Raw genomic sequence first — 14,059 nt, 5'->3', positions numbered from 1 at the left:
TAGAAGATTTGAGAGCAGAGAGAGAAGTTTAGCATTTAGCAGTGCGGAGCGCTCCGTGACCACAGAGAGAAAAGCAGTCTCAGTTGAATGACTAGTCTTGAAACCTGACTGATTTGGATCAAGAAGGTCATTCTGAGAGAGATAGCAGGAGAAAGCTGGGCCAAGAGACGCACCGTTCAAGAGTTTTGGAGAGAAAGAAAGAAGGGATACTGGTCTGTAGTTGTTGACATCGGAGGATCGAGTGTAGGTTTTTTCAGAAGGGGTGCAACTCTCGCTCTCTTGAAGACGGAAGGGACGTAGCCAGCGTCCAAGGATGAGTTGATGAGCGAGGTGAGGTAAGGGAGAAGGTCTCCGGAAATGGTCTGGAGAAGAGAGGAGGGAGATAGGTCAAGCGGGCAGGTTGTTGGGCGCCGGGCCGTCACAAGACGCGAGATTTCATCTGGAGAGAGAGGGGAGAAAGAGGTCAAAGCACAGGGTAGGGCAGTGTGGAGCAGAACCAGCGTGTCGTTTGACTTAGCAAACGAGGATCGGATGTCGTCGACCTTCTTTTCAAAAAATGGTTGACGAATCATCCGCAGAGAGGGGAGGGGGTGGGGCGGGATGCACTATTGTAAAGTGGTTGTTCCACTGGATATCATAAGGTGAATGCACCAATTTGTAAGTCGCTCTGGATAAGAGCGTCTGCTAAATGACTTAAATGTAAATGTAAATGTACAACACTTAAGCCGGGCGTACACTACACGATCTGGCCCTAATTTAGCTGTCCAAGACAAGTTAAGATCGGAGAAAAAAAATCCCCAAACCAATACCTCTACGAAGGTACGTTGAGACATTGCAGCCTTTAACCTCAGCTCAATCAGTGAAGGGACTGGTGTCTTACTGACACTGTATAGGCTACTGCATGTCAAATATTAACCTTTTATGGCTGCCATCCCGCTACAGGGATGATATGACTACAGCGAGTGAAAGTGTAGGGCGCCAAATTCAAAAAGCAGAAATCTGATAATTAAAACTCCTCAAACATAGATGTGTCTTATATCATTTTAAAAGGTAATCTTGTTGTTAATCCCACCAGTGTCCGATTTCAAATATGCTTTTCAGCGAAAGCACTACAAACGATTATGTTAGGTCACCACAAAACCACAATAAGCACAGCCATTTTTTCCAGCGAAATATAGGTTTCACAAAAACCAGAAATAAAGAAAATTAATCACTAACCTTTGATTATCTTCATCAGATGACACTCATAGGACTTCATGTTACACAATACATGCATGTTTTGTTTGATAAAGTTCATATTTATATAAAAATCTGAGTTTACATTGGCGCGTTACATTCACTAGTTCCAAAAACATCAAGTGATTTTGCATAGCCACATCGTTTCAACAGAAATACTCATCATAAATGTAGATGATAATACAAGTTATACACATGGAATTATAGATATAACTCTCCTTAATGCAACCGCTGTGTCAGATTTTTTTTTTTTTAATTACGGAAAAAGCAAATCATGCAATAATCTGAGATGGAGCTCAGAACAATAGCCAAATTAGCCGCCATGTTGGGGTCAACAGAAACCAGAAAATACATGATAAATGTTTCCTTACCTTTGATGAACTTCATCAGAATGCAGTCCTAGGAATCGCAGGTCCACAATAAATGCTTGATTTGTTCGATAATGTCCGTTATTTATGTCCAATTAGTTACTTTGGACATGTTTACCAAACGCCCCACCCAAAGCACGTCCACTACCGTCCACTATAACGTGACGAAATGTCCAAAAGTTCCGTTACAGTCAGTAGAAACATGTCAAACGATGTACTGAATCAWTCTTTAGAATGTTGTTAACATACATCTTGAATARCGTTCCAACCGGAGAATTTCATCGACTTCAGTTGACCGAAGGAACGGAGCTGCCTATCAYGTGAACGCGCGYGTTCAATGCGTGATCACCTCCTGGCAGTGGTCACTAATTCCTGTCTCCTTCGGCCCCCCTTCACATTAGAGTCATCAGACAAAGTTCCATTGACTGTTGACATCTAGTGGAAGCCGTAGGAAGTGAAAACTCATCAATATCTCGCTGTGATTTCAATGGGACCTTGGTTGAAAATTTGGCACCCCCAGAAAAAATATAAACAGGAAGTGGAACTTCTCAGGTTTTTGCCTGCCATGTGAGTTCTGTTATACTCACAGACATAATTCAAACAGTTTTAGAAACTTCGAAGTGTTTTCTATCCAATACGAATAATGATATGCATATATTAGCAACTGGGACTGAGGAGCAGGCCGTTTACTATGGGCACCTCTGTGCACCTTTCATCCAAGCTACTCAATACTGCCCCTTCAGCCATAAGAAGTTAAAGAAGCCTAGAGGTATTGCTCGCGTGAGGTAGAGTACCTTATGATAAGCTGTGGCACTAAGACCGCACTCAACCAACTCTATAAGGCCACAAGCAAACAAGAAAATGCTCATCCAGAAGCGGCGCTCCTAGGGGCCGGAGACGTTAATGCTGTTTTACCTTCTACCTTCACATGTGCAACCAGAGAGAATGTTTATTTATTTATTATATATATATATATATATATTTTTTTTTTTAAATACAATCTAGACCACCTTTACTCCACACACAGAGATGTATACAAAGCTCTCCCCAAATCTGACCATAATTCTATCCTTCTGATTCCTGCTTACAAGCAAAAACTAAAGCAGGAAGTACCAGTGACTCGCTCAATACGGAAGTGGTCAGATGGCCCGGATGCTACGCTACAGGACTGTTTTGCTAGCACAGACCGGAATATGTTTCGGGATTCATCCAATGACACTGAGGAATACACCACCTCAGTCATCGGCTTCATCAATAAGTGCATCGAAGACGTCGTCCCCACAGTGACCGTATGTACATATCCCAACAAGAAGCCATGGATTACAGGCAGCATCCGCATCGAGCTAAAGGCTAGAGCTGCCGCTTTCAAGGAGCAGGAGACTAATCCGTACGCTTATAAGAAATCCCGCTATGCCCTCAGACGAACCACCAAACAAGCAAAGCGTCAATACAGGAGTAAGATTGAATCCTACTACACTGGCTCTGATGCTCGTCGGATGTGGCAGGGCTTGAAAACTATTACGGACTACAAAGGGAAACCCAGACGCGAGCTGCCCAGTGACGCTAGCCTACCAGACAAGCTAAAATGCCTTTTATGCTTGTTTCGAGGCAAGGAACACTGAAGCACGCACGAGAGCACCAGCTGTTCTGGATGACTGTGTGATAATGCTCTCAGTAGCCGAAGTGATCAAGACCTTTAAACAGGTCAACATTCACAAAGCCGCGGGGCCAGATGGATTACCAGGATCTGTACTCAAAGCATGCGCGGACCAACTGGCAAGTGTCTTCCCTGACAATTTCAACCTCTCCCTGACCGAGTCTGCAATACCTACACTACCGTTCAAATGTTTGGGTTCACTTTGAAATGTTCTTGTTTTCCATGAAAACATACATGAATTTAGTTGCAAAATGAATAGGAAATGTAGTTAAGACATTGACAAGGTTAAAACAATGATTTTTAATTGAAATAATAATTGTGTCCTTCAAACTTTGCTTTCGTCAAAGAATCTTCAATTTGCAGCAATTACAGCCTTGCTGACCTTTGGCATTCTAATTGTCAATTTGTTGAGGTAATCTGAAAAGATTTCACCCCATGCTTCCTGAAGCACCTCCCACAAGTTGGATTGGCTTGATGGGCTCTTCTTACGTACGACACGGTCAAGCTGCTCCCACAACAGCTCAATAAGTTTGAGATCCGATGACTGTGCTGGCCACTCCATTATAGACAGAATACCAGCTGACCGCTTCTTCCCTAAATAGTTCTAGCAGTTTGGAGCTGTGCTTTCATTGTCCTGTTGTAGGAGGAAATTGGCTCCAATAAAGTGCTGTCCACAGGGTATCGCATGGCGTTGCAAAATGGAGTGATATCCTTCCTTCTTCAAGATCCCTTTAACCCTGTACAAATCTCCCACTTTACCACCACCAAAGCACACCCAGACCATCACATTGCCTCCACCATGCTTGACAGATGGCGTCAAGCTCTCCTCCAGCATCTTTTCTGCATCTCAATAATGTTCTTCTTTGTGATACGAACACCTCAAACTTAGATTCGTCGTCAATAACACTTTTTTCCAATCTTCCTCTATCTTGTGTCTGTGTTCTTCTGCCCATCTTAATCTTTTCTTTTTTATTGGCAAGTCTGAGATATGGCTCTCTCTTTGCAACTCTGCATAGAAGGCCAGCATCCCGGAGTCGCCTCTTCACTGTTGACTTTGAGACAGTGTTATGCGGGTACTATTTCATGAAGCTGCCAAGTGACTTGTGAGGTGTCTGTTTCTCAAACTAGACACTAATGTACTTGTCCTCTTGCTCAGTTGTGCACCGGGGCCTGCCACTCCTCTTTCTATTCTGGTTAGAGCCGGTTCGCGCTATTCTGTGAAGGGAGTAGTACACAGCGTTGCATGAGATCTTACGTTTCTTGGCAATTTATCGCATGGAATAGCCTTCATTTCTCAGAACAAGAATAGGCTGATGAGTTTCAGAAAAAAAGTTATTTGTTTCTGTCCATTTTGAGCCTGTAATCGAACCCACAAATGCTGATGCTCCAGATACTCAACTAGTCTAAAGAAGGCTAGTTTTATTGCTTCTTTAAATCAGAACGACAGTTTTCAGCTGTGCTAACATAATTGCAAAAGGTTTTTCTAATGATCAATTAGCCTTTTGAAATTATAAACTTGGATTAGCTAACACAATGTGCCATTGGAACACAGGAGTGATGGTTGCTGATAATGGGCYTCTGTACGCCTATGTAGATATTCCATTAAAAAAATTGCCGTTTCCAACTACAATAGTCATTTACAAAACTAACAATGTCTACACTGTATTTCTGATCAATTTGATGTTATTTTAAATGGACATTTTTTGTGCTTTTCTTTCAAAAACAAGGACATTTCTAAGTGACCCCAAACTTTTGAACGGAAGTGTATATATTTCTTGCCGTGGTGGCAACGTTAGGGGGGGATACTGGGTGTGGCCAATGGTGCCGCTTCTGACCAAACATTTTAGAGGACCTCTTAACCGCAGAGAAAAAATGTTGCTATTTTAAAGCTAATTTCCTGCAATTCTACACATTTCACCATTGTCTTATGCTATCTGATTGACTCAAACATAACTAAATCAATGGGGGCCCCATGCCATGACATTTTTTGTATTTTATTTTCCCTGACTGTCTAATTTTTCTTATTTAAAAATATATTGCTCCATTATATTTTCTACATACTTTATATCTGGTTTTAGTCGTTTAAGTTTACACTGAAAACATTTTACCATCCCGAAATACTTTTTTGTTATCATCATTTTGGGGAGTTTGGGAGTGGCGGCTGCTGCTGCTAAATTAATATAGGGCAAACACTAGTACATGTGCAATCTATGCAATCGTCACTGCTCAGTGAAAACTGATCATGTAACAGCGTCACTACTATACACAACTTAGGGAGTGGAGGGTAGCGCTGGGATGATAAACCGAAAATTATCCACACCAACCATACCTATCACTTATCTCAAGCATTTTGATGATATCGTCCTATACTAGAAAAATGTAATACGTTTGCTACTATGTGTGAATTAATGAATACAACCATCTAACTAGTAGCAGTAGTTTAAAGGATCAATTGCACACAAAAAGGATCATTTGCACATTGTTATAAATTTAACGTTCCATTTATCATTATTGCATCAATTCAGGCAATTTATCGCAATATACATTTTTTCTCCAGTTCTGTTTAAGGGGGAGTCAAAAGTACAAAGTCTACATCAGCCAATGTCTAAATCAGGGCTGCCCAACCCTCTTCCTGGAGATCTACCGTCCTGTGGGTTCAGTCCAACCCTAAATTAACACCTACTAAATTAACACACCTACTAATTAGTTGCTCAACAAGACCTTAACTAACTGAATCAGATATGCTAAATTAGGGTTGGACTGAAAACCTACAGGACAGTAGATCTCCAGGAAGAGGGTTGGGCAGCTCTGGTCTAAATCATGTCAAAATATTTTGCAACAGCTTTATGTTAATATCCCAGTCAGATACAAAACAATCTACATTGGATGTCAAAAGATGAGTACTCTATGACCAGACCCTGGTCAACTGAACTGTAAATGTTCACTGAGCTTTGCTGCGGCAGGGCAGGTGTTAATGGCCAGCCACAACAGGTGTCGTGTTTACAGCCATGACAGTCAGAGAAAACCCCAAACTTCCATAAGAGGTGTGTACTATATCTAACCCTAGTCAAGTGAGGGTCTCTCACTGAGGTGTGTTAACTGCTTTGTCCAGAGAACATGATAGTAGAGCATATGCTACTCACTTGGGGAGCATGTTGGTGTCAGTTGGGGACCTGGGGGAACCTTTAGGGTGCTTGTCCTCCCCCTCCTTCTCCTGAGGTTCCCGTGGAGGCCGCTCCTTGACAGGCCTCTCCTTTTCATCACGCTTCATGCGATCCCTCTCCCACTCCTCCTTTCGGCGCATCCTCTCCTTCTCTCGCTCCCTCTCTCTTTCCCTCTCGCGTTCTCTCTGCCGGCGTTCTCGCTCGCGATGGTCCCGCTCTCGCTCGCGGTCGCGATGGCGCTCACGCGGATCCCGCTCTCGTTCACGCTCCTGACATTCACACAGGTGGATTTGTGAACACTCGGTCATGGTCCTACAGCAAGGCTGCTTTAATGGTTCCTTCAAGATCATCTTTGATCAATAGGCCTACACGTAATAAAGTTCATATCTCTTTGAATTAATAAAGTTAATATCTCTGCGTATTAGTGCTTGTAAGGCGTGTAGTCCTTAAGGGGTGGACATCTCTTTGAGTGTACTCACACTGTAGTGGTAGGGCAAAGGGGTCTCTGTGTACTGCACTCTGAAGTTCTCATACTGTCCCCCTCTCCAAAAGGCCTCCATCTCGTAGTCATAGTAGGGATCAGCATAAGGGTCGTTACTGAAAAGAGATCCCAAACATGTGAGGGTAAATCAAAGTATATAGATGAATAGGAAATAAGATCTTTGTTTCATATGGTTGTGCAGCTACATGCTCTGAGTATCTTTATGAGTCTCTGTATCATATATTTGTATCAAAGACAATTAATTCAGGGTCATGTACAGCTGATGGCAGGAGTTGTTTGGGAAGAGAAAGTAAAGATAAGAGCTGCATGAAAAGAGGATGCTGCTACTTCCCCTCCACTGTACTTACGGATAGACTGGGTCTCTGAACTCCACGTCACTAAGGGGAAAGGCAATAAATGTATTAAATATGAGACGTAGTCTAAAAACATCCACAGGCAAGATATTTTGCCCTCACTTTAGGTCTCTCTTTTGACCAGAGCTGTTGAGCTTACCCTGGGTCTCTGATTTCTCTGGTGATGCGGTAGCTGCGTTCCCTGAAGAAGTCGTTCTCTTTGTCAAAGTCTCTCTCATCCTCTCCAATGGTCACGTTAAAGCGTTTCTCCTCAAAGTCCGGCTCCTGCTCTTTGCGTATGGTGGCTTTCTTTAACACCTAGAGGAATAGGGCAACATGTACATGGAAAGTCCACTAATGAATCATAGTCTACTGACTGAAACCACCATAAAGTGGTTACACACACACATTGATTAGTATAAAGAGGCTTTACGAGCCAAATGTAGCATGGGAACCTCTCAGAAAACATGTTCATCAAAAAAAGTATCAAACACGAAATCAGTTGGTGCTGAAACATAACCTATACAGAAGAGGAGTACATTTAGCTTGTGAGAGCTGAGAGGGTGTTGTACCTCTTTGGCGTGTCTCAGACCCCTCTCCCAGGCACTCTCCACAGGAGGCTCCACTGGAGGAGGGGGTGGAGGGAGCTCCTCAACAGCAGGTCCACCCTGAGACAGCAGTAAAAGACAGTAACAGACATAAATACAACATATTTACACACGTAGCCTACATACACACTCTTCAAATCATACAGCCATGCAGCGGCAGTGAGAGGTCAGGGGTGGTGCATACCCAGGGGTTATTGCCTGGCATGAGAGGGTGGGGTGCTCCAGGTGGTGCCCCGTTGGGAGAGAAGGGGTCTGGCTTGGAGATGAGAGAGTAGTTGCCCTTGTCATTGACCCCTGGATGGATGAACCTACAATTCATACCCCAGGTGCAGTTACCTGGGAAAGAAAAACAGAACATTTGGTATCATTTTGTGATAACAGATAAATGGGAATTGGAAAAAGCATATGTTCATTGAATACAAATACTTAAGAAAATTGTGGTTGGATGAAAATTGACATCAATCATCGTTGTATGTGGTTCAGCTCCTAATGCTATTCCATTACCACATTATCTTTATGTAAGATATGAAGTACAATGCTTCCCCCTGCTGTCTGAAACCAGTGTATTCAATATCACTGGCTCACTGAACACGTTTCAACAACAAGAGACATGCTTCACAGGCTAGAGAAGCAGCACATCAGTGAAGCAACAAAATGCAAGGTTTGTGTTAATGATAAAGTGGCTTACACTATCTTCATTTTGATACGTCTTTGGTGTAGAATCGAATGCTCTAGTTGCACACGCAATGTTTGCACAGTGTAGTTTCGTCATAATTAAGACGGGTGCTGTACACGCGTGTGGTGCACAGGAGAGTAGGTTGAGGTACCTTTCAAAAAGAAGCGGCAGATGGGCCTGGGTCTGATCTTCCTGTCCATGGGGTCCTTCACCTCTCCCTCCTCTAGGTCATCATCCTGCACAAAGGAAAGAGAACCCAGGCTAAATATCAATCTACTTACCCATGTGTATAACTGCTGTAACCTTATTATGACACTGGAACAGGGTATAAATTGTATTGCATGGCAAGTTTTTTGTACTGTTACATTGGTTCTGACTTTGCAGTCTTGTACTTGATCTGATCTACTGTTTTGATTCCCTCCCTCATGTTAAGAGTGTGAGAAGCCCTGTATACTCAAACAAATCACTCTCTCAATGAAAATGACAACAATACAGATTGAAGACCGAGACAGCATATACAGTGCCTTCAGAAACTATTCACACCCCTTGACTTTTTCCACATTTTGTTGTGTTAGAGAATTTAACATTTATTAAATTGAGATGTTGTGTCACTGGCCTACACACAATACCCCATAACGTCAAAGTAGAATTATGTTTTTAGAAATATGTAAAAATGAATTACAAATTAAAAGCAGAAACGTCTTGAGTCAATAAGTATGGCAAGCCTAAATAGGTTCATTAGTAAAAATATGCTTAACAAGTCACATAAGTTGCATGGACTTAGTCTGTGTGCAATAATATTGTTTAAAATTATTTTTGAATGACTACCTCATCTCTGTACCTCACACACACACTTATCGGTAAGGTCCCTCAATTGAGCAACCACAAAGACCAGGGAGGTTTTCCAATACCTCGCAAAGAAGGGCACCTATTGGTACATTGGTATAAATAAAAAAGACGACATTGAATATCCCTTTGAGGATGGTGAAGTTATTAATTATACTTTGGATGGTGTATCAATACACCCAGAGATACAGGCATCCTTCCTAACTCAGTTGCCGGAGAGGAAGGAAACCGCTCAGGGATTTCACCATGAGGCCAAAGGTGACTTTAAAACAGTCACAGAGTTTAATGGCTGTGATAGGAGAAAACTGAGGATGGCCCAACAACATTGTAGTTACTCCACAATACTAACCTAAAAGACAGAGTGAAAAGAAGGAAGCCTGTACAGAACACAAATATTTCAAAACATGCATCCTGTTTGCAACAAGGCACTAAGAAAAACAGAAAAAATGTGGCAAAGGTATTTTATGTCCTGAACACAAAGCACTATGTTTGGAGCAAATCCTACCCAACACATCACTACGTACCACTCTTAATATTTTCCAGCATGGTGGTGGCTGCATCATGGTATGGGTATGCTTGTCGTCGGCAAGGACTAGTACGTTTTTAGGATAAAAATAAACGGTATAGAGCTAAGCACAGGCAAAATTGTAGTGGAAAACCTGGTCCAGTCTGCTTTCCACCAGACACTGGGAGATGAATTCACCTTTCAGCTGGACAATAACCTAAAACACAAGGCCAACTATACACTGGAGTTGCTTACCAAGACGACATTGAATGTTCCTGAGTGGCCTAGTTACAGTTTTGACTTAACTTCTTATGGCTGCAAGGGCAGTATTGAGTAGCTTGGATGAAAGGTGCACAGAGGTGCCCATAGTAAAGTGCCTGCTCCTCAGTCTCAGTTGCTAATATATGCATATCATTATTCATATTGGATAGAAAACACTCTGAAGTTTCTAAAACTGTTTGAATTATGTCTGTGAGTATAACAGAACTCATATGGCAGGCAAAAACCTGAGAAGTTCCACTTCCTGTTTGAATTTTTTCTGAGGTGGCAGATTTTCAACCAAACTCTCATTGAAATTACAGCGAGATATTGATGAGTTTTCACCTCCTACGGCTTCCAATAGAACTTTGTCTGATGACTCTAATGTGAAGCGGGGCCGAAGGAGACAGGAATGAGTAATCACTGCCATGAGCTGACCATGCTTTCACATGCGCGTTCACATGAGGAGGACCTCCGTTCCACCGCTCATCTGAAGTGAATCTAATTCTCCGGTTGGAACGTTATTCAAGATGTATGTTAACAACATTCTAAAGATTGATTCAGTAGATCGTTTGACATGTTTCTACTGACTGTCACGGAACCTTTTGACATTTTGCCACGTTATAGTGGACGCGCTTTGTGACTTTGGAATTGTTTACCAAAAGCGCTAACCAAAGTAGCTAATTGGACATAAATAACGGACATTATCGAACAAATCAAGCATTTATTGTGGACCTGGGATTCCTAGGACTGCATTCTGATGAAGTTCATCAAAGGTAAGGAAACATTTATCATGTATTTTCTGGTTTCTGTTGACCCCAACATGGCGGCTAATTTGGCTATTGTTCTGAGCTCCATCTCAGATTATTGCATGATTTGCTTTTTCCGTAAAAAAAAATTGAAATCTGACACAGCGGTTGCATTAAGGAGAGKTATATCTATAATTCCATGTGTATAACTTGAATTATCATCTACATTTATGATGAGTATTTCTGTTGAAACGATGTGGCTATGCAAAATCACTTGATGTTTTTGGAACTAGTGAATGTAACGCGCCAATGTAAACTCAGATTYTTTKWTATAAATATGAACTTTATCAAACAAAACATGCATGTATTGTGTAACATGAGTGTCATCTGATGAAGATAATCAAAGGTTAGTGATTCATTTTATCTCTATTTCTGCTTTTTGTGAAAGCTATCTTTCGCTGGAAAAATGGCTGTGCTTATTGTGGTTTTGTGGTGACCTAACATAATCGTTTGTAGTGCTTTCGCTGAAAAGCATATTTGAAATCGGACACTTTGGTGGGATTAACAACAAGATTACCTTTAAAATGATATAAGACACATGTATGTTTGAGGAATTTTAATTATGAGATTTCTGTTGTTTAAATTTGGCACCCTGCACTTTCACTGGCTGTTGTCATATCAATGCCGGTAGCGGGATGCAGCCATAAGAAGTTAATTCTGCTTGAAAATCTATGGCAAGAGTTGGAAATAGTTATCTAGCAATGATCACCAACCAATTTGACAGAGCTTGAAGAACTTTTTAAAATAATCATGTGCCAATATTGTATAATCCAGGTGTGCAAACCTCTTAGAGACTTATCCAGAAATAGTCACAGCTGTAATCACTGTCAAAGGTGCTTCTACAAAGTATTGACTCAGGGGTGTCAATTCTTATGTAAATGAAATATTTCTGCATTTAATTTTCTATAAATTTGCAAAAATGTCTAAAAACATGTTTTAATTTTGTCATCCTGGGGTATTGTGTGTAGATGAGTGAGAAAAATTATGAATCGAATCCATTTTGAAATAAGGCTGCAATACAATGCGTAATAAGTCAAGGGGTAAGAATACTTTCTGAAGGCACTGTAAACCCCATTTACATTACTTACATCTATCTCTCCCTCATCAATCTCGCCATCATCCTCATCCTTCTTTTTGTCACGAAAGGAATCTCTCCTTCCTCTGTCCTGAGCCCTGGAATCTTCAGGCTTCTTAGGTGGACCGTCTTTCGGGGATGGAGGAAGGATTGGTATTTTCTCTTTCTTTTTGATGCTCTTGTCCTCTTTCTCCTCCTCCCCATCTCCAGGTCCTTTCTCCACCTCCTCATCCTCGTCAGGCGCTAGAACATTGGGCTCCTCAGGAACCTCCTCGTCATAGTCCAGCTCATGTTCATCAAGCTCTCTGGAGACAGACGACTCCATCTCATTCACCACCACCACTCTCCTCCTCCTCCGCCGCCTCTCTTCCTCCTCATCTTCATCATCTACTTCTGCTGTCTCTGCTGCCAGCTTGGCTGATGGTTCCCCTCCTTCACCCCGCTCTTCTTCCTTCTCATATCTAGACATCTCCTGCTCAGCCAAGGGGGATGACCTCTCCTGCTCTGGCTCAGAATCAGGGGACTTAGGAGTTTGGCTGACCTGGTCCTCCTCTTCATCCTCATCAGCTGATTGGCTCACCTGTCCCATCATCACCATCCCCACTGACTCCTCCTGCTCCAGTTCTAAACCAGTATGGCTATCCCTTCTACCGTCTCCATCCGCTTCATCATCCTCTGGGTCAGAGATACGCTCCTGAACTACCCCCTCATCTTCGTCATCATCCAGCTCAGAGTCCCCACCTCCACCACCCTCTTCATCTAACTCGTCATTGTCTTCATCGTTCAGCAGCTCGCTGTCGGAGAGCAGCCTGTCCTCCTCCTCCTCGGGGGATGCCAGGAACTCGCTGTCAGAAATGCCCTTCTCCTCTTCCTCTGGGGACTGGGGCGACTGGTTGGGGCTTTCAGGGGACTGGGTGGGGCTCTCAGGGGTGTCCATTGGAGAATGATCCACTAAAACAGAGTAACATCTTTGATTATATAAGTGTCTTATTAAAATGTGAATACATTTCTTTAATACACAAAAACAACGCCTATGGGCAATATACACATTTTGGTACATACCATAAACACACCATCTACTTTTTGGAGTAACTAGTTACAAGAATTTTGTAGGAGGATTTTCTAACCAGCTAGTAACTAAATATCATTATGGGAGTCATTTGACTACTGCCAGCTATCTATTTCTCGATACAATATGTCAAAGTGCTCTAGCCATCTGATCAACATTATAGCTACTACATACATTTCGTAATCAGATACATGCATGTAGCGAGAAGGCATCCGCCTCATCTCAAAAAGAGTCAACCTCACGCAGGTCAATAACAGTCGGTCAGAGATTATTACACATTAGCTAGCTGGCTAGCGAATGATAGTAACTATCTGTTTCAGCCAGTAGGTGATCATCGCTTCCTTTAATAATACATCAGATTAAAACTCGGTTACTCGGTGTTTACAGTAGATCAATGTCATAGGTAGCTAGCTATCTAGTAGATAAGCAAATCAAGCGGCAACTTGGGCGCTGTAGGACGAGACGTATCGTTGGATTGCTAGTTAGCGCTTAGCTACAATACTAGCTAACTACCGGGTGAAGCAGGCCCGAAAACTGCCAGGGCTCTAGCAGACAAGAGACCAACGTCAACGTCTGATTTGCCTTTAAAAGAAGCCACAATGCGCTTACACAAAGGTGCAATCAACCAATACAACTGAAAAGCAACTTTACACAAGCAAAATACCGCTTTCTGGTCTGCTATCGAAGCATGCGTGCCTTGTCTGTTAAATTAACAATGCAGCCCTCCCTCTAAAAACACCAGTAGCTACACTTTAAATATGTTCAGTCACCTTTCCAACCTGAACCTCTTTGAAGACAGGTTTGCGGCGTTAAGAACAACCCAGTCTCTTTCTTTATGTCTGATGCTCGACAATAAATAATTGTATGGTTATTTATCTGCTATGCATGAGAAAACAAAAAAACATACACGATACATTGAGAGCGGCCATTACCGTGACGTCATCAAAATACGAC

The 14,059-nt window shown here is 42.2% G+C and overlaps 1 protein-coding gene across 1 annotated transcript in view; it reads right to left on the bottom strand.

Annotated features, from left to right (window-relative positions):
- LOC111952445 (zinc finger CCCH domain-containing protein 18) overlaps positions 1 to 14,059 on the bottom strand; it is a 34,173-nt gene extending 20,114 nt beyond the window's left edge. The window contains 9 exon segments of the mRNA XM_070435176.1: positions 6,405 to 6,694; positions 6,905 to 7,022; positions 7,275 to 7,304; positions 7,420 to 7,577; positions 7,832 to 7,927; positions 8,052 to 8,203; positions 8,695 to 8,779; positions 12,050 to 12,987; positions 13,876 to 14,059. Coding sequence (XP_070291277.1) covers positions 6,405 to 6,694; positions 6,905 to 7,022; positions 7,275 to 7,304; positions 7,420 to 7,577; positions 7,832 to 7,927; positions 8,052 to 8,203; positions 8,695 to 8,779; positions 12,050 to 12,973 — 1,853 coding nt within the window. The 5' untranslated portion in view covers positions 12,974 to 12,987; positions 13,876 to 14,059.

Source organism: Salvelinus sp. IW2-2015, linkage group LG26 (genome assembly GCF_002910315.2).
Source record: "Salvelinus sp. IW2-2015 linkage group LG26, ASM291031v2, whole genome shotgun sequence".
Taxonomy (NCBI): Eukaryota; Metazoa; Chordata; class Actinopteri; order Salmoniformes; family Salmonidae; genus Salvelinus; species Salvelinus sp. IW2-2015.
This window is presented reverse-complemented; position numbering and strand designations above follow the sequence as displayed.